This window comes from Rhinoderma darwinii, chromosome 7 (genome assembly GCF_050947455.1).
Source record: "Rhinoderma darwinii isolate aRhiDar2 chromosome 7, aRhiDar2.hap1, whole genome shotgun sequence".
Lineage (NCBI taxonomy): Eukaryota > Metazoa > Chordata > Amphibia > Anura > Rhinodermatidae > Rhinoderma > Rhinoderma darwinii.
In genome coordinates this window covers 32,443,723-32,464,553 of record NC_134693.1, presented here as the reverse complement: position 1 = coordinate 32,464,553, position 20,831 = coordinate 32,443,723, and the positions used below count along the sequence as shown (strand labels likewise).

The 20,831-nt window shown below is 39.2% G+C and overlaps 1 protein-coding gene across 1 annotated transcript in view; it reads left to right on the top strand.

The window, feature by feature from the left end:
* The window catches only part of CACNA1E (calcium voltage-gated channel subunit alpha1 E), a 468,864-nt gene that overhangs the window by 396,836 nt on the left and 51,197 nt on the right, over positions 1 to 20,831 (top strand). The window contains exons 14-27 of the mRNA XM_075833132.1: positions 476 to 588; positions 1,161 to 1,273; positions 1,386 to 1,517; positions 7,053 to 7,125; positions 7,254 to 7,371; positions 10,208 to 10,275; positions 10,804 to 10,898; positions 13,969 to 14,541; positions 15,752 to 16,014; positions 16,148 to 16,319; positions 16,527 to 16,656; positions 16,793 to 16,852; positions 19,264 to 19,370; positions 19,511 to 19,522. Coding sequence (XP_075689247.1) covers positions 476 to 588; positions 1,161 to 1,273; positions 1,386 to 1,517; positions 7,053 to 7,125; positions 7,254 to 7,371; positions 10,208 to 10,275; positions 10,804 to 10,898; positions 13,969 to 14,541; positions 15,752 to 16,014; positions 16,148 to 16,319; positions 16,527 to 16,656; positions 16,793 to 16,852; positions 19,264 to 19,370; positions 19,511 to 19,522 — 2,029 coding nt within the window. The remainder of the gene's footprint in view (positions 1 to 475; positions 589 to 1,160; positions 1,274 to 1,385; positions 1,518 to 7,052; positions 7,126 to 7,253; positions 7,372 to 10,207; positions 10,276 to 10,803; positions 10,899 to 13,968; positions 14,542 to 15,751; positions 16,015 to 16,147; positions 16,320 to 16,526; positions 16,657 to 16,792; positions 16,853 to 19,263; positions 19,371 to 19,510; positions 19,523 to 20,831) is intronic.

Below are 20,831 nucleotides of genomic sequence, written 5' to 3'. Positions count from 1 at the left end.
GCAGTACCCAGCACAGAAACGTCCATACGAGTGTCTGGTGCCTGGTACTGCAACTCAACCATGCTCAGTCCCATTAACTTGAATTGGCTGAGCAGTACCATACATCAATCAAGAAGTAAAGCCAATGAACAGATGCCCCCGTATTCAGACCACGTGTATACAGGTGTATCTCCAGCACCTAGTCATTCCAAGTAAAGCAACAAGACGGAGTCAATTGCATTCAGTGAGCTGCAGTACCAGGCACAGCCACACTCGTATAGACCTCCAGCAAGAACCGCTTCCCCTTCATGCTGCTGATGGGTGTCTCAGGAATAGGACCGCCACCTATCATACATGGATGGTCTACCCTGGAAAACCCTTTAACATTTCCCCTCATTCTTCAGTCCAATGCACTTTATTTATTTTATGGATATTGTTTGGGGCATTCATTTAAATATTGTTTTTTTTTGGTTTTGGAATTTTGTTTCTTTTGCAGACTATGCAGAATTCCTGTTTCTTGGATTATTTTTGGTGGAGATGTCTCTCAAGATGTATGGAATGGGCCCCCGCCTCTACTTCCACTCATCATTTAATTGTTTCGACTGTGGGGTGAGAAACTACATTCTAAACATTTTCTCAAGGAAATACAAAAATAAAACCATTTACCAAGTACAGGGCAACACATTGCAATATTACAGTAACACTAAAATACACTTACAACTAGATCTGACAAATAACTCACTGATACTATTGAATATTGAAAGCTGGCTGCATGGTGATGCTTATAGAGTAGAAGACACCCATGAATAAAGAGGTTGTCCGTTTTGAACAATCTTTTTTATTACTGAAGATTTCCCTGACAATAAGTTGATCACACGTCGTCCCACTACTTGGAACCCCAGCGATCAGCTGTAATCTGTAGGAAAAGTATCCAATACCCCTACAGCGCCACCACAGTGGAAATTAAGTATTACCTGGTGGCAAACCAGAACCTTTACCCCTGAGGAGCCCTCTTGCAGTCACATGGATTTCTTTGGTTATATACTGGGCATTTTGTGTGCTATTTGTAGAATGTGTTTTATCAACTACTTTTAATTCTTTTCTTCTACAGTTAAATTTGAAACTACATTTTAAAGTGTTTGAATTTCAGTGAACCTATTGCATTTTATTGCTCCATTCAGGTCACAATTGGAAGTATATTTGAAGTACTTTGGGCCATATTTAGACCTGGGACATCTTTTGGTATCAGCGTCCTAAGAGCTCTGCGTCTTTTAAGGATCTTTAAAATAACCAAGTGAGTGCATGTGTAGCTTTTTACTAAGTTTTTCAATTGTTCTGAATATTTTCCATGTATGTTATTGTATTTAAAGCATAAACTGATGGTAGAACTTTGTGTATTTCTGCAGATACTGGGCCTCATTGAGGAACTTGGTTGTATCTTTGATGAATTCTATGAAGTCGATTATCAGCCTGCTCTTCCTCCTTTTCCTCTTCATTGTTGTGTTTGCACTACTGGGAATGCAGCTGTATGGTGGCAGGTAGATTATTTGCTGCCTTGAATAATTATGTTTTTTGTGCACTCAAATTTGGTAATCATATTTATCCACATATATGATGGTGAATGACATATGATTGAATTTGATTATTGATAATTGACATGCGAGACCCACACACACCTATGTACACCCACACAGTGTAGTATGCAGCAAACTTTTTTACTTTGAACTACTGTAGGCCAAATGCAGATGAAGCAGAATTTGTTGAAATTAGCAATGTGAAAAGTAGATAACTGGTGTTTGCTTTTTGTGTGTTAAAATTCAGTTACGCAAATTACAGCAAAGAAGGACATATATTTACTCAAAAAAACACAGAACAAGGCCATCCTTACTAAAACAAGGGCAGGTTAAATTCCCAGCAAAATGCAGACAAGCCACAAATGCTACATAGCGGAAGAATGCTCAGGGGCAAAATACTGATGATATCCACTCCGACGCTTGTCTGCATCCTGGTGGGAATTGAACCTGCCCTTGTATTAATAAGTATTGCCTCTTTCTGGGGTTTTTAAGATTCAGTTGGGGCTCATGCACATGGTCATGTTAAAGCTCCATACAACTTTCGAGTTAATACAGCACTCAGAGACTTGCATGGGGACATACTCTACTTCCATGTGCCTCCGATTTCATACAAAGATAGTGTGTCATGCTCCACCAGATGCTGTATTATGGAGGTATTCTCCCCTAAAGGGGTGTCTTCTTAGGAAGAATAACTTCCTAGTATGATGAAATACAGTGCATCATACAGTGGCCAATGGAGTCGTTGCTCTGCCATGTGCATGAAGTCTTAATTAAAGTGGAAGATGTGCTGTTTGCCACATTAAAAATCTATTTATACATTCCTTCCAACAAATAATGACAAAAAAAAGGCCTTGTAAGTTGAAAGGGTAAACAGATCACCAGGATCACAGGAACATTGCAGCAACCATCCTAGTGGCCCCGTATCTAATTCTCTATGTCATATTGATTGAGATTAACTCCAACTGGTGAAGAACTGTAATATTGAGCTAGTCTATTGCAGCAAGTGTAAGAATACTGTACATACTGCTCACCACCACAAAGGAGATGATTAAGTGCCTTCATTTAACCCTTTCATGACCAAGGGTCATTGATGCCCCGGTGTCCAGGTCAAATTTTACATTTTTGATATGGACTTCTTTAAACGATAATATCTTTGGAACTGCTTTGAATATCACAACTATTTTTACTTAGTTTTTTTTTACAGGACTTATTTTCTAGATCAGTTTAATTAATTACGTGTTTTAAATTTTTATTATGAGCAGACAAATCTCTAAAAATGTGAAAAAAACACTTTTTTGTAATTTTTTATATGTATATATATATATATATATATATATATATATATATATATATATATATATACATACACTGTAGAGCTCTGTAACAATTAGTCCTCTTCTCTCTCCGTCACCATGGATCGCTGTGAGGAGAGAGTGAAGAGGGCTATGTACACGCAACCTTGAAAAAATAGCAGTCAACAACGGATCAACTGTCAGTTTTTCTTGGCTGTTTTGCATCAATGTATCTCAAAATTTTAAGCCATTTCCCGGCCGTCTGAACGTTTTTAACCGCCATTTGCCATCGTTTTTCATGGATGTTAAATTGATGAATTTTAATTGTTAGGTTTTTTTTGCCCCAACCCCCTAAAAACACCACAGTGCCCATTCTAGATAGTGATGCAATACCATTGTAGATAGTGCCACATGGTCCGCATAGATAGTGCCAGTGCCCACATAGATAGTACCCACTGTAAATAGTGCCACAGTGCCCAATAGTGCCACAGTTCTCCCTGTAGATAATGCCCACATAGTGCCACACACAGTGCCCATGTAGATAGCACCACCGTGTCCCATGTAGGTAGTGCCAATATAAAGCCACAGTACCCATGCAGATAGGGCCACACCCCATGTAGATAGCACTCCCCTGTAGATAGCACCACATCCCCTTCCGGTAATTAGCACCACTGTAGCTCCCTGTAGGAGCAGAATCCCTCTGGCCGAAGATTCCACTCCTACAGGAAGCCCCTGATGTCTCTGTCCATATATGGACAGTGACGTCAGGAGTTAACTATAAAAGCGGAATCCCCTGTCAGAGCGAGGATTCCGCTCCAGGAGTAGCCCCTGATGTCACTTCCATATATAGATAGTGACACCAGGGGCTTCTCCAGTAACGGAAGCCCCGGCCAGTGCAATCTAACACCAGGGATTCCGCTCCTAGAGTCAGTTCAGGTGGCGCTATCTACAGTGGGGGGTGTGATGCTATCTACAGCAGGGGGAATGTTATCTGCAGGGGGTGGCACTATCTGCAGCGCGGATGGAGAGATGATGGGGGCTCCCTCTAGGAAGGGAATCCTTGGCCAGAGCACTAGCCAGGGATTCCGATGCTGGTATTAGCTTAGGTGGTGCGATCTACAAAGAGTTTTACGCCACCTACAGGGGGTTGTGGGTGGCACTATCTACAGTGGGGGGGGGGTGTATTCCGGGGCTCTCAAAGCCCCGGCTGACATGAGAGTGCAGCGCTGCTCACACTGAAGCAGAACAGCGCTCATTAGACTCGTTCCAGGCTGTCAACGGCAGTTGGAATGGGGGTGTTTACTATCTGCAGGGGGTGGCACTATCTGCAGTGGGGATGGTATAAACAGAGAACAGCATAAAGCTTTTTTGCACATACTGTATCTTAATCCATCCAGAAGCATAACTTCAGTAGAATACTGGAACCACTTTATAATACTGTATAAAAGCACAATGTTATTATATTATAACTATTATATTTCTTTTCATTTGCAGTTTATTTGACTTTACAATTCATGTTCAGTAAAAAAAAAAAATATATATTCTTGTTCTGATCTCCGAGTAGCTGGGTATTGTTACATATATCCATTTAATGGATGCCTAAACATTAATTATATATGATGAAGAAATATGTAACCTCTCGTACATAATTTTGTTCCTTCATAGTTTATTTTCAGTAGACTGGTTACAAGTATACTATTTTGTGTTTCTTAGTCATGTGGTTGGTTCTCGGTTTATTCATTGGTGAGATAATTTCTGGATATTGTATAGGCAATGAATGTTTCTTAAAAGAGTTTTACAGTAATTGCTACTTTTTTTTCCAAATACAGCACCACACCTGTCTATGGGTTGTGTGTGGTATTGAAACTCAGCCCTATTCCCTTTAATGGAGTTTAGCTGCAGTAAAAGACAACCCATTGTAAGGTTTTAAGTTCTATCTACCCACATAGCATACTACGGCTGATTCTACATACTTTGTCTGACTGTACCCCCATAAGTATGTCAACCTTAGTGTTACCATTGCCTATCTACTATGCTTGCATATAAATGACAGCCACAATGGTTCCAGTGCCCACCATAATGTCTCTTCAGCATACAGTAGACAGCCACAATGCCTGCAGTGCCAGTGACAATGGGAGGAATATATTAAGACTGGTATTTCGAACGCCAGACTTAAACAAATTCACGTCGGCGGAAAATGGACCAAATATATATTAAGAGGTGTACACCTCTTAATATTTTTGGTGCATCTTTGGCTGTCTTTGTGACAGAAATGCAAATCTACGTCTGCTGTGAGCGGGAGTAGAATTGTGCCATAACTTACGACCGTAAATAATGATAAATATATTATTCCAGTGGAAGCCCTGCCGATTTGACTAAATCCTGTCCCCTTCGTCCACCACTTTTGGTTAATGAGTGGAAAACATAAAAGTCGCAAATTTTAGAGCAACTTTGGCACAACTTTTGGATAACTGGTGTAAACATTTTGATATATTAAAACGTCTCAAAATTTGGCACACTCCATAGTTGCGCTAAAACTTGTGACTTTTAACTGTTCTCTCCTCTTTCCAAAAGGGGGTGGGTGTAGCCAAAATGGGCAGAACCTCCACCAGAGCGTTAGATTTATCATAATTTACGCCAGCATTTGAATTGCTAGTCTTAATATATTCCTCCCTATAAAGACTCATGCACACATCAGTTAATTTCTTCAATTTGCCATCCACGGAGCACACTGACCCATTCATTTCTATGGAGCCGGAGGCGTAACTTGAAGCTGCTGGGCTCCAATGCAAAATATATAACAGGTCCCCCCCCCATACCATATATCATTTATAATACTGGTGTCTTCTTATGTGGCTGAGGGGCTTTCGGTCCCCCTCAGGCTACAGGGCCCGGGTGCGACTGCTACCTCTAGACCCTCTATAGCTATGTCCCTGTATGGGGCCATGCACACATCCGGTTTTTTTTGCGGATCAGTGTGGCCGATGCGTAAAACTCATGGCAGGTCCTATTCCTGTCAGTTTTTGCGTAACCGTCTCGCCCATTCTATTCAGTCTTTTGTATGCAATCTGTTTTTTTGCGGAAATTGTTTTTTTTGTGGTCGTTTAAAAGGACAAGGATGTGTTCATGAGGTGTAACAAAGACAGCAACAACTCACAAAGTGTTAGCCACAGTGTCCCCAGAATCATCCTCAATATTTCTCTTAAAAGAACAGCCACATGTCACCCAGCGTCAGTGCCCTTATTTTCATTACCCACCTACTCCACTTTAGTCCTTGCTGTTTGCTGAGCTACAAACCAGGGGTGGATATACCATATGTGTGACCTGTGCAACTGCCGTAGGTAAGTGGGCACTCTGGCCAGCTAAAAGCAACTTACTGTTTGTACGATTGCATGTAAGTGACGAAGCTAATTCAATTTCATAGCTCACTATTACTTATAGATTGATAAAGACATAAATAGGGTGCTCTATGATAAACTCTCAGAGAGTAAGGGGCCCATAAGGCCCATATAATGTTCCTGGATAGGGGTCTAACACTCACTATTAATGCTATTACGATGACCCTTCACTAGACAGTCCTTGTAGAAATGTGAAGTAGAAGCAGTCTGTCCCATTTCTCAGGCACTATGGCTCTTGTGAAAGGTGCCAGTAACTTAGGTCACTTCTCATACAACTCCTATACTTGCATGAACACTTAAAACATGTAATTGCCTAAACATTGCCTGAAGCTTAGTCACTTAAGTGATCTTGTCCATGGGTCCACTCGTGTTGTGGGCCTTGTAGCAGTCACTATGGCTACTAACAGAGCTTGTCACCCAGGGTTTCCAAATTGAATTGTTGGCCATATTGTATTTCACACAGCTTTGAGTTTTGACTGAAGAGAACAACTCCTTGTGCCTCATGCACACGACCGTTGTGCCACTGGGCCGTTTTTGACGGCATCCGAGTGGCACCCGATAGTCTTCACGGACCCTATTCACTTTAGCGGGTGAATCGGGTCCGTGAAAAATAATCAGAGTCTCCGATCTGAGGAAAGATAATACATGTTCTATCTTTCCTCAGATCACTGAGGGGACTCGGCCGGCGCACACGGTCGTGTGCATGAGGCGTTACATTCGTTGGTCATTTTTTATGTTGTGTTATTTTTCTCTAAATTTGTGTATTTTGTGCTGACTTTCATTATGCATTATGTCTTATTTGTTTGCAGATTTAATTTTAATGATGGCACCCCTTCTGCGAATTTTGATACATTTCCTGCAGCTATCATGACCGTCTTTCAGGTAATGCCTATAGCATGTCATATAGATGCATTATTTTAATCTTTAGCAGATAATACTGTATTACTCCATAGATCATACAGTAGCTTCTTACTCAATATGAAATACTCTGTTGTTTGTCATTGGTTTAGATTTTAACTGGAGAAGATTGGAATGAGGTGATGTACAATGGTATCCGGTCACAGGGGGGAGTCAGTTCTGGAATGTGGTCTTCCATTTATTTCATCGTTCTCACACTATTTGGAAACTGTATCCTATTTGAATGGTAGTTCCTCTTTGGATTGTCACATAAATTTTGTTTTTCTAAATTAAAACCAGAATTGATGTGTTTTTGCTTTCCTTTTTACTCCATAGGACACTTTTCTCCATTATTTGAATTTGCCCTATCTAGAATACTAGGGGGACATTATATACTGTTCTTGTATGTTTATTAACGTTGGATAAAAAAAAAAAAGTTCTAACTTTTCTCATTTTTTCCCGTTCACTGTCAGTCTACAGATGAATAATTTTAGTATACTGTAGGAGTACGAACATTCATTTGGCCAACAGATATTTTTCCTGACTCCCCCTTGGACATGCATGATCGGCTCGTCTAGCAGCGGCTTCTCTTATAACCAACAAGAGGAATGGGAGTTTTAAAAATTCAACTATCGTCAGGGGAGAGTCGGGACGCTCACATACACATTAGATGGTCGGCCAGTCTCATCGGCAGGTACGGCTTACTTACATATAAAGTGTACGGCCAGCCTAAGGCCTCAAGCTAATGACATACAAAAGTAGAGTGGAGCCCATAGAGTTCAAAAGGTGCGGTATCCAGTATCCATTGTACATTATAAGGATCCTGAATACAGACAAGTCTAGGAAGCCTAAAGGTGCCCATACACAATAGATGAAAGTTGGCCGAAACCGCCGATCAATTAGCTAATGTGCGTGGAAATGTCCCGAATCTCCCGCAACAGGAGATGTTGGGTGAAAGAAGTATCGGGCATGTTGGATTTCAACATGCCTGATCCTTTGCTCCCATGGGAAATAAGTTGAGCTTGCATGTATATTGGGGAGTTGGGAGGAATAGCTGTCAACCAAACAAGCGATCGAAAATGCATAGTCACCTTAAGAGGAATAAGGCTTGTGTGTGATATAGTAGGTACCATTGCTTGTTAGAACAGTGGTCCAGCAACATGCAAATATTAAGGGTAATATAAAATGGTGCCAGGGGGGATAGACAATCAGTTTTAAAGGGTTATTCCCATCATAAAAAGTGATAGCATAACATTAGAATATGGTATCACTTTCTGATCAGTGGGGGTCCAACCTCTGGAATCCCCACAATTTTGAAAATGAAGGGCCGTAGCACTGTTTTTCAAGTGAATGAAGCCATGCCAGTGGCCAGGAGCGCTGCTGCCCATGAAAAATCTTTGAGGGGACACAACGCTAAAACACTGCTGCGGCATATTCAATCTCATGGTCAACTGCCGGGACCCCCACTGATCAGAAAGTTATGGCATATCCTAGTAATATGCCATCACTGGCTGTGATGGAAATAACCCTTTAAACTATATAAGCTTTCAGATATACAGCAAACTGAAGAGAATATGAACAGACGCTTAGGATATTAGCTATGCTGAGGATGCTTGCTGCATATAAGAGAGTTAACCTATTAAGTAAATGTTTGTCAATTTTAATTTGCTATATTATATATTATATGAAAAAGTATTTTATAGTGTTTACCTACAAATGATTTGTATGTCTCGGCTAACCTTTTAAATCTTCTTTCTTCAACCACATTTATTCGATTTGCTTTGTCTAGATAATGCAATAAGTTATAATTTTTTAATTTATTTCACATTTATTTTGCATTAAAAAATTATAATTTAACAAACATGCATATTCATTATTTTATTATTTTGTGGTTTCATTTATTCATTATCACCATGAGTAAATAATTTAAAAACACTTTTTTTTCTCAAGTTTTTTCACATAATCTAACAGATGTGAAACTGAAAATTGTGTGAACTGGGAGAAAAAAAAAATCTAAGGTCTTAGCTTGTGAAATAAAACTCCAGGAGCACTAAGTAACAAAAGAAATACAAGTCTGTAGAGGAATACTACGCACAGGGGTATTGTTAAGTGCCTATAGCAAATATGTAATGTGTGCAAGTATTTTATTCACATTAAAATGGGTCAGGCTCTGGAAAGAGCAATTAGCTAGTCCAGCTTCTTCTCTAGTGCCCTCCCAGTCAGAATATACTGCTAAATCATGCAATGTACTGTAGATACATTCTCAATACAAAGTCTTGTGGTAATGGCCAGGGAGAAAAGGGTGTATTAAGTTTGACAGACCACCATTCTAACTGATAATATATAGGTAATCCTTCGTATTTTTAGTACCTGAACTGCAGTTTCTAAAAGTTAAAACATTTATTTGATGCAATCCATAATGTTTGGCCATGCCCATCATAGAAGAGGTCCCCCATTCGGGACCACCCTATATTGGCCAGTACAGAGAGCTGCTAACACAGAGAGGCATTCGCTCTGATAAATGTGGCCCATCCATGTATTACATAAAGTCATTTGTCTGAATGGCTGGCATGTTATACTACATTAGTATGTCTGGTCAATATATGTAATGTATTGCTGGCTACCCCTTTTTTTTTCAATGTTTATTTTACACACACTTGAATGCCATAGACCACGTAGACCTCACATAGACCAGTTGACTCCTTTAATGTGCACCATTGAATTTTTAGTGTTTTCATTCTACCCTATTTATGTAGAACTTCTTGTCATCAAGAAAACTTAGGTATAAATTATCCCCTATACAATATCTCAAATATCAACCATAATGCATTTTGTAGGCCATTTCTCTACTTTAAAAAGTTTATATATCTCTTACATTAGCTAAATGAAATAGTAAGTGAAGCAATTTGAAGTGTTTGCTTCATGGAATACTCTTCGACAAGCTGTCAAGATTTTTCAGCCACATGGTTGATGTACTAAATTATGTTTTCTTTTATAAAATTGCCAATTTATTCATCTGTTGATTTTTAAATTAATATTTTAAGTATCTTAACCTTAACCCTACCAGACACACTTCTTAATGTTTTTCTTGCCATTGCCGTGGATAATTTGGCCAATGCACAGGAGTTGACAAAGGTAAGTGTTTGTTCACATTCACAGACCCTTACCCCCTTTTTTTCCACATACCTGAAAAACAGACAGAAAATTAGTAATAAGTTATGTTAATTTAATGAGGTTTTCTAAACCCATCCAAATGTTTTTGAATCAATTGGAGATAGGCTAAAAGAAGAAAAAATCCCCCCCGGCCCTGGACTTTGTTTACACTGCTCCATCATTGATGTGTCATCTCAACATGTGACCATGACAGCCAATCAATGGTCACATCGGTGACATGACAATCTTACTGACATTACCAATGGGGTCACTGTTGAGAGGACTCAATATCATTAGAGCAGCGTAAACAACAGCAGGGACCAATAAACTGTTGGAGCAGAGTGGTGAACTAAGTGGTGTTACTCTTGTGCTATGTCTATAAGATATTAGAAATTGAATTCCATGTATAAGGGTTTTATTTAAAAGATGGATAAGAAGTAAGTTATTCTAATTATAAGGAGCATTACCACAAGTTTTGATGAGCAACTGATTCCTTATTATTTTCCTCAGGATGAGCAGGAAGAAGAAGAGGCGTTTAACCAGAAACATGCCCTTCAAAAAGCCAAGGAGGTCAGCCCTATGTCTGCACCTAATGAATCTGTTGAGTGAGTTAGTTATAAACTGCATATGTTGTTTTTCGTGTTGTGTTGTAGTATTGTACATATCAATTCCACTAAAAGGGGTATTTTCAACTCACACATTTATGGCACATCCACAGGATAGGTGGGAGCATCACACTTGCACCTGGATACCCCAACCACTGCCCCACCTGATAAGGTGGCCGCCCCATCCAGTGTGAGAAAAAATAGAAAGGGGGCTGCGCGACACAGTACAACTCCCATAGGAGTGAATAAAGAGAGTTATGTGCGTCCACCCCTCCATTCATTGTCCGCCTGGATTCTTGAGATAGCTCTAAAGTCAACTTTGGGACCCTCATCTGTCATACATATGGCATATCCCATGGATATGCCATAAATGTTTAAGTTGGAAATCCCCCTTTAAGACATTGCTAAAGTTAAAGTTCTGATCAGCAGAGAGGGTCTTATTACTGGCATTTTTTTTTGAAGATCGCCATCAGATGGGTGACCTAGAATGGGTAGAACGACTATATTTTCAGCACTTTTTCTTAATGAAAATACTGTGTGCACAAAACTGCACTTTTAAAGTTTTATGGTTTAGCAAAAAGAGTTTCAAATATCTTATTAGATAATTCTGAGTTATTGGAGGGGAGCTTCTCATTCAAAACCCCCATGAATTAGCCAGAGCGAAAACCAGCTATTAAAAGCATCTCTCTTTCTTTCTGGAGGTCCCAGTATGTCTGTACAGCTATTTATTTCAATAGAAACAATGTAATGCTTAATTTCCCCGGTAGTAGCGCTGCAAGGTAACTAAACACTTCGGGTCCCCCCTTCCCCTCTGATTTCATATGGAGGCATACAGAGTATTTTTCTGTCAGATTCATGCAGACAAATAATGTGGCATGCTTTATATGATGCTGTATTATGAAGGTACAGTATACAGGGGAGTATATCTCTGTAATACGATGCCAGAGAACCATACGGCAGCACACAGTCTCTCTATGGCTCGGCCATGTGCATGAAGTATTTTATTGATAAGGACAGGGGGGTAGCTATAAGTTGTGTCAGAGGTTTATATGTAGCAATCGCACCCAAGCCCAGGTACCTGAAATGACCTAAAGGCCCATCTACCACATAAGACACCAGTGCTATAATTGATATGATAGCGGACCCTGGTACAGAGTTTGCATTGGGACCTAAAGGCCACAAAGGAATAGGAATCTGCTAATGTATACATAGGGGAGTTCCTTGTACCTAAAAGACTAGAGTGAGTTATAACATGCTATGTCATGTAAGGAAATATGGTGACAGAACATAACAAATTCAAGGAATATTCTTTTATTTCCCCATATAATTCAAATACATTAACAAATATATGAAACATGTATAAGAGCTAATGTATTTAAAATATATAATGTTTGTTAAAGATTTATTTTTTGTATAAAATGCAAAATTGCTGTCGTCAATTCTCAGAGCTGCAGATGAGTTAAAGACTATGCGCACCTTTGAACTGAATTATTTTTTATGTTGTTAATTTACTTCCTAAATGCAAACGTAAGCAACTTTCTAAATAGTCTTCATTAAAAATTTCCTACCATTTGGCTACTGTAGAGTCTGTGTAACTCCTGTAAACAGCTGGTCTCCTGCAAATTTTAACTCAAATCCGTCAGTCCACTGTTCCCGATGGCTAACGTAAATGCTCTTCTCCCTCCCATCTTTCAGTATTAGGTGGAAGAGGTTGTACACGGCAGGTTAGAATATATAGAAATCTTGATAGCCTGTGTGCTTTCCTTCCTATCTGCACTATGATACTAACAGCTTGTGTGATCTGCCCTCCCTGAACACTAAGAATCTTTTCTCCTCTCCACACACTGATCTGCTGTGTACAACCTCCTCCCACTCGCTGCTGCTATCTCTTACACTGAGAGAAAGGAGGTGGGAAAGCAGTTGAGTCAGCCATCAGAAGCAGTGGACTGATGGATTTGAGTTTGAATTTGCAGGAGACCAGCTGCCTGCAGGAGTTACACAAACTCTACATTAGCCAAATGGTAGAAAATTCTTAATGAAGACTATTTAGAAAGTTGCTTAATTTTGCAGTTAGGAAGCAAATAAACAATAAAAACAAATGGCAGTTTAGAAGTATACATAGCCTTTAAAGTAGATTTATAGCAAAGAAAATGAAATAAAAATGTTAACCGGTATGTGGGCTTAGTGGTAATTTCATAGGTTTTTTCTGCTAAAGCGAATGGTTGATGACTGTAGGAACCTTATGGAATGGTTAAGTCACAATAAAAATCATATAATGACACAGAGCCTTATCAGTAACATTAGTAATTACTAGTTTGATAGAATGCATTACCTAAACATTTAGAGAATAACATAATGTTTAGTTTAAGTCTAACCAGTAATTGGAAACATATGGGACCCTGAGATCAAATGCAAAAATTACCTGCCTATCTTATTAGATTCATTTTTAATGTTACAGTGAAATCTCTTTGAGATAACCACCCAAAATAGCATTCATAAATGGTCTGTTAAAGAATTGGTCCTTTCAAAGAAGATATCCAGTATGCATAGTATATGATGAAACTTAAAATATGTCACAGAAAATCTAGTCTAGACAAAGGGTTGATCTTCTCAAAGAGGTGGTCTTTTGGTGAAGATTCAATAAAACTAGCTAGTCTAACATAAAGTGAACTTTCTCCTTTGATAACTTTAGATATACATTGGTGTTTATTCTCCCCTGTCCAAATACCCAATTAGAGGGGAGTTCCCTGCTCATGACCCCCTTTATTAGCCATTGTGGGGGACAGCTGCAAAAGAGCAACTCCTACTCTGAAGGACAAAGCCCACTGACCTGAATTGGTACTATGCAATATCATGAAAATGTTACCAATACATGAAAAAAACAGGAATATACCTAGGTATAATGAAGTAGTCATCTTGTGATAGGAATTATTTAGTTTGATGCTGTATAATTAGCTAAATATATTCTTTTGAAGTGATTCCGAACTTATTGGCATACATTTTTTTTGTGTAATATTACAATAACATTTCCAGATAACTCTAGTGAATAGTTTCTTAATTCTTATACTAGGAAGGAACGCAGAAAACGGCATACAATGTCCATTTGGGAGCAACGAACAAGCCAGCTAAGGAGACATATTCAGATGTCCAGTCAGGAAGCCCTTCAGAATGAAGAGTTAGCAGCTCTGAACCCCCATTCTAGTATATACCGAAAGACAAAAGCGTTAGAAGAATCAGCAGCAGAAAAAGTAGATGGACCAGAGGAAAAACTGGGAACTAATCCCACTGAGAGCCACATTAATGGTGAAGAAAGTCCATCTAACAAAAATCTCAGGGAAAACTGGAAACAGAAATCTAAGCATGGGAATGCTGAAAATGCAGAACAAAATGGTACAACTCCTGAAGATGCTCTTAAGAGGAGGCAGAGCCAGAGAAGAAGCCGCCACAAAAAAGTTAGAACTGAGGGTCGAGAAACCTCGAGTACACCTAACAGCACCACAGCTAGTCGTGAAGGTGGTCTTGACAAAGTAATTATCGGGGATGCAAAAATACATACTGAAGAAAAAAGCAACGGGGAAGCAAAGGAAGTGCAAGGATCTGAAGACGATCTATCCAACAGCTGTACAAGACACTGTGAAGAGAGGTACATTGAGCTACTTGTAATTTTATTTCAATTCCGTAGTGAATATTTGTTGGACTCTGGATGAATTTCAAATATAAATATTAGAGAATTGCATCCACAGCAGTCCTCTAGTTCTCATACATGATATTGATATTCATTGGATCTTCTTTAATCGGTTTTATGTTTAATTGTGTAAACATTTACATAAATAGCCACAAACGTTCTTGTTTCTTGTAGGACATATTTTTACATTTAAGCTTATACATATTGCTCAACAAATATTGAGAAGATATAATATTTTTGACTTTACCCATTCCTATAGTGTGAATTCTATGAAATTATTTTAGATGGACATTAAAGGGGTTGTTAAGTTTACAAAATCCATTTTCATATACCCTATTAGAGAATTCTGAAGTTTATAGAGCTAATCTCTTGGCCGGAGGTTACAGAGTGTCTCTCGCTCTGAACTACCTATGCTGTCCTGCATTACACAGACTACACATTGACTTGATTGGGCACTGTGTAATGCTTAATTTCCCCTGTGGTGGCGCTGCAGGTAAATTAAACACTTAATGCCAGGTTTCCCCACAAATAACAGCTTATCACTGGGGGTCACTTTGTAATCGGTTTATTGTAAAGACACCCTTGTAACATGTAGGGATTGTCCAAAGTGGAATACTTGTTTAAAGTTACATAAGTGACATGAGACAAAAGCACCTTAAATGAGGACGTCTATAAGATGCATATATGAACTGTAGTGCAGGGCTGCTGAAGGCTGCTTCTGAGGATGTGGTTCAACACTTCATGATGAACAGTTATGTCAGTTAGCAGCTCTCCTACAATGAGTGCTACTGAAGGAGAGACACTGATTGACTGCATGTGCTCTTCAGAAGTCCTGCAGAGGCGGAACTCCGGTTGGGAGGACTGTACAGTGGGCACAGTCCACTGTCTCCTAAAATGATTCTAAACATTCTTAATTTTAGCAATGTGTACACCCTTACATCTTGAGTAGTGCCACCATCTATCTTTTTTTCTTGACCTTGTCTGTAGACATTCTACTGCCTTGGACTTACATAATTAAATAGTACAATCTACAACTTTGCACTACCCAGATACTTTCTTGCATTATTATATCTTTTTATCACATCACATTTTATTCACCCATCAGTATTCTCAACCTCAACATTGTTTTCTCTTTTTGCCACTTCACACCATTTGTTTGGTGTGGAAGTAATGACAGGACTGTTAGATGTGAGAGTACTGGTCCCAACACTGCTCCTTTGCAGGAACTAAGCCATGGGAAAAATGGCAGCCCCCCAGACATGGATTGCAGTGAGCAGGCTTTACTGGGCAGTCTGCGAAGTCAAGAGGAAAGTCCCAATCCTACCAGCTGTAGTCTGGCTGATGTGTCTAGCAGCACTGAGAGAATCACAGAGAGCACAGTGATCACCCTACCTGATGCTGGAATGCCCTCCGACTGCACCGTGGTACAGAGTGAGGACTCGTCTAGCTGTCTGTGTTGTCCTATGACATTTTTACTCCATTTACTGTTAAATATACCCTCCGCTGATCTATCTGCATTAATATTGTCTCCAGACATTAATCATTGATGTTTTTCTTGCTACAGTGAATGACGGAAGGGATGGAGAGGTTTCGCTTGTATCGCAGGAACAAGAAAAGGATGAAGAGGAACTTGAGGATGAAGAAGAGAGGACAGTGAAAAGAAAGGAAAAAGTTTTAGAGTCCCCCAAAGTCATTTTACCATACAGTTCAATGCTTATCTTCAGCTCCACCAACCCGTACGTCTGTAGCTTACATTTGGCATTCTCTTAATAAACAAGAACATACCAATGCTTGGTGAGGGGCTGGGGTGGGAGGCGGACAAATGTATCTCCTAACTGTAAGTTTCTAAATCACCAGTTTTGGGGGATTGTGTGTAAATTGAAAGACACTCTTACAAGTGCAAATCAGTGTTCTCATTTCCAAACACCTATTTTTATCTTTAGGATAAGAAAAGTTTGTCATTATATTGTGAACTTGCGATATTTTGAGATGAGCATCTTACTTGTAATTGCTGCTAGCAGTATAGCTTTAGCAGCTGAAGACCCCGTATTGACCAACTCTGATCACAACAAGGTAAGTTAGTTTGCATTTGTAGTCTATTTGTGTTCCCCGCTACTTACTAACGCCACTCTATTTATATTATCATTTACTTATTTTTTTAGTTCTGAATATTTCAACTTTGTTCATGTTACCGATTGTTTCTATACAGGTTCTTCGTTACTTTGATTATGTTTTCACCGGAGTCTTCACCTTTGAAATGGTTATTAAAGTAAGAAACTTGCAAGTACTTTTTACATAGCTGGCTACCAACGTGTAAATGTCAAATAAAGTTTTCCAATGGATTTGTGCAATACAATCCATACAATTTATCTAAGCAGCAAAGATATTCTCTGTTAGAAATCAGATCAGGGAGTGTTGACTTAAAAGTTCACAAAATATTTACCTTCCAAAAGGCCAGATTTTGCAATTGTCTGTTGGTTACAGTACCAATACTAACCTTTTAAAGGGAACCTGTCACAAGATTTTAGGGCACTAAGCTAGCAGCATGTCATCAACCTGCTTGAGCTTAGTGTCCTAGACATGCCCTCTGAAAACTGTTTGTTTTATCATTTTGTCTAAAATTAAGTTATAATGCAGCGTTTGATATATGTACACTTCGAGAGGAGAGTCTTGAGATAAGTCCAACGGTATCTTGCACATGCTCAGTGCTCATATGAAGCCAAGGCTGGTACACCAGAATTGACTCAGGACTACTCTCTAGTATTTTCCATACGGCGCAGGCTGTATTTTACCTTCTTTTTAGAGAAAATTCGAAGCGAATAGTTTAGAGAGAGGCAGGATTCTAAACCTCAGCAGTAAAACAACATGCTGGTGGTTTAGTGCCATAAAAACTAGTGAGAGGTTCCCTTTAATGTTATATATCAAGTAGGAACAAATATATAAAGAGCTACAAAATAATAATAATCTTAACATACAAATTGTATGGGGCCTTTCAAGACAGAAGGTGATATATTTAAGTACTTTCTGTTGCTTAAATAGCCCCATAGTGCCAGGACAAGTAGACAACCACCTAAGGCACCATTGAGGTAAAGAGAGGAGGGCTACAATTTCTTTGTATAAAAAAATTGGATGTTGTGTCCATGCTGCTAATAATACTGTAGGTGCTGGCAAGGGTTCTTCCCTTTAGCGCATTGGTGAGGATTCAGTGCCTGCCATAGAGGAACAGACTTTTACTGTGTAACCGGAGCCCACAGTAACCAATAAATCTACTGTATGCTCACATGTTTAGAATCTGAAAAAGAAAAATTACTGCTGCGGATATGCCAAAAGATTTGCATGAAAATTAGTCCTATTGTAGTTCAACGGGGCTAATCCGCTACTCTTCCTTGTGGAATCCACACAAATAATAAACATGTTACTGATTTTGAAATCTGCAGCGCGGTCATTCCGCAATTATTATTTTTTCTACTACATGTGATAGCAGTATAAAGTACCCTATTTACTAGCATTAGGTGCGGAATATCAGTGGAATTGATGAGGTTTTAGGCACAGAATCCATGCCCAAATCCTCATCAAATCCTGAAAGTGTGAACATGGCCTAATGCATAGAGAGATTAGGGATGGAGCCACAAAAAGAGGTTCAAGAGTAGGCAGCCCAGAAAAAGATATGTGCTATTGTGGCGAGCTTCAAAAAATATTTTTGCCTACCGGCAAAGAGAGCCCTGTTTTCCAACTATCAAACGAAAATAACAAAGTATTTATTAAATTTGCAACAAAGACAGACTACATGAAATTTAAAAGTTAGCTCAGTGCAAGGTATAGAGATAGGTCTTTGAGGATTGAAGTGCTATCGGATGCAGAACGTAACACTCAACCCACAGTTAAATTATAAAGAGTCAGCAGGACCAGTATTAAAATTGAGGTGGAAGCCCCCCCCCGACATGTTTCGCTACGATGTAGCGTCTTCAGGGGTATCATTGGCCCCGATACATCGTAGCGAAACATGTCGGGGGGGCTTTAACCTCAATTTTAATACTGGTCCTGCTGACTCTTTATAATTTAACTGTGGGTTGAGTGTTACGTTCTGCATCCGATAGCACTTCAATCCTCAAAGACCTATCTCTATACCTTGCACTGAGCTGATCGTAGTCAGCAATGGATTTTAACCTTTAAATTTCATGTAGTCTGTCTTTGTTCCAAATGTAATAAATACTTTGTTATTTTCGTTTGATAGTTGGAAAACAGGGCTCTCTTTGCCGGCAGGCAAAAATATTTTTGGAATTTAACTAACACGCCCACCAACTATTGGGGTCCTTCCCCTTTGTGCTTATTGTGGCGAGCTGGCCCTGAATTGAGGACTACAAATGTGTGGAGGGAATGGCGCGTGTGAATTTTAAATAAGAACGCTGGGTATTGTTGAGGTAGGCTGACAGTGCACAGTCAAAAGAAGACTGTCCATTTGGCAGCTATCATGTTGAGCCTTGGGGCAAGACTGTGTCCAGCCTTACATGCAAACTGTGTGAAGATGTTGAAATTTGTCAGGTTGGAACCCAGGACTGTAGGGATGCAAGGTAACAGTGCTAACCATTGAGCCACAGTGCTACTCAGTAGCTTTAGTGAGAAAAACGTATTTTCTGTAATGACTGTTACCAACTTTTTAAACATTTTCCTTCTTTGTAGATGATAGATCAAGGTTTAATTCTACATGACGGTTCGTATTTCCGGGACCTTTGGAATATTTTGGATTTCGTGGTAGTAGTGGGGGCCCTAGTGGCTTTTGCTTTGGCGTAAGTACTAAAACCCCAATAGGCTGTTGTTATTATAGATCTTAAATGTAATTGTGGCAATTTTCAACTTGAGCAATTCTCAACTAGTGCCTTCTCTCACTTTCTGTCCCCCATTTCTTCTCATTTCTTGGAATGCACAGGAATGTCCTGGGGTAAATATAAGCTTGTGTTGTGAAAAATGAACCCATTCATGTCAACATACAACATTCTAGACAAGCATTGTCAGGTTTTGTGCTTCTGTTATGTCATTGTAATCCTAGGAAACACATATTCCCACTTTGTCAAAAACTATGTGATAGTTTAACTCTTTACCGAACATAAGACATATCTTTTACAGCCGAGACTTCACTGCAATTGCCGGGCCATTTACCCACTTAGAAGCCACAGTCAATAACGTCCGCGGCATCTAAGCTGTTAGAAAATTTCCCCCCAGGATGCGGCTGCGTGTTGCCGATGGTTGTCATGGCAGCCTTGTGCCTAATGAAGGTCCCCAGGTCTGCCATCCCTCTGCTTCTATTGAAAATGATAATACACTGAAATACATAGTTATTGCAGTGTATTGTACCAGCAATCAAATGATCGATTTTGCAAAAAAAAAGGTTGAACTATTACAATATAACATTATTAAATACTGCTGGATGAAAATACCAGAATTTCTATTTTTTGGTCACCTTAGCTTCCCCAAAAAAATAATTGAAAAAAAAGTGATCAAAAAGTCGTATAGACGCAAAACTGGTGCCAATAAAAACTATATGTGCCCCACAATAAGCCCTCATACAGCTGCATCGACAGAAAAAATAAGTATGGCTCTCAGAATATGGCTACACAAAACAAATTTTTGTTGAACATCTAGTTTTTTCTTTGTAAAAGTAGCACTCCATAAAAAAACATATACATAAATTTGGTATCGCTGTAATCATATTGACCCACAAATTAAAGTTAACATGTCGTTTTTATCATGCGGTGAATCTTCCAAAAAAACAAAACTAAAAAAACAATGGAGGAATCACTGTTTTTTCCCATTCCACCACACAATAAAAGAAAAATCTGTTTCCCAGTACATGATATAGTGCATCAAATCAGAGGCATAGCTAGGTTCTCCTGCACCTATTCATTTTGGCGACCCTCCCAACGTCTTTTCTGACATCTCCTTCCAACTTCCCATGTTTGGTTTCTCTACCAATCAATGAGGTGTAATTTTTTGGTCACATTTTTTTATTCAACTCAAGCATAAAACCATTTGAACATTTTACAAGCAATATAGTTGTATAAGGTAGTTAACATAACAATAAATTAAAAGAATATAAATTAAAGAGATCAGTGCCTTACTAAAATAGATTGTATAACTGAGGCTAATGAGATTATATGGTGAAATAATGAACAGCTTCCTCTGTAGATAGTGCCATTCACCCCCCTTGTAGATAGTGACACCCCCCTTGTAAATAGTGCCCCACAGCCCCC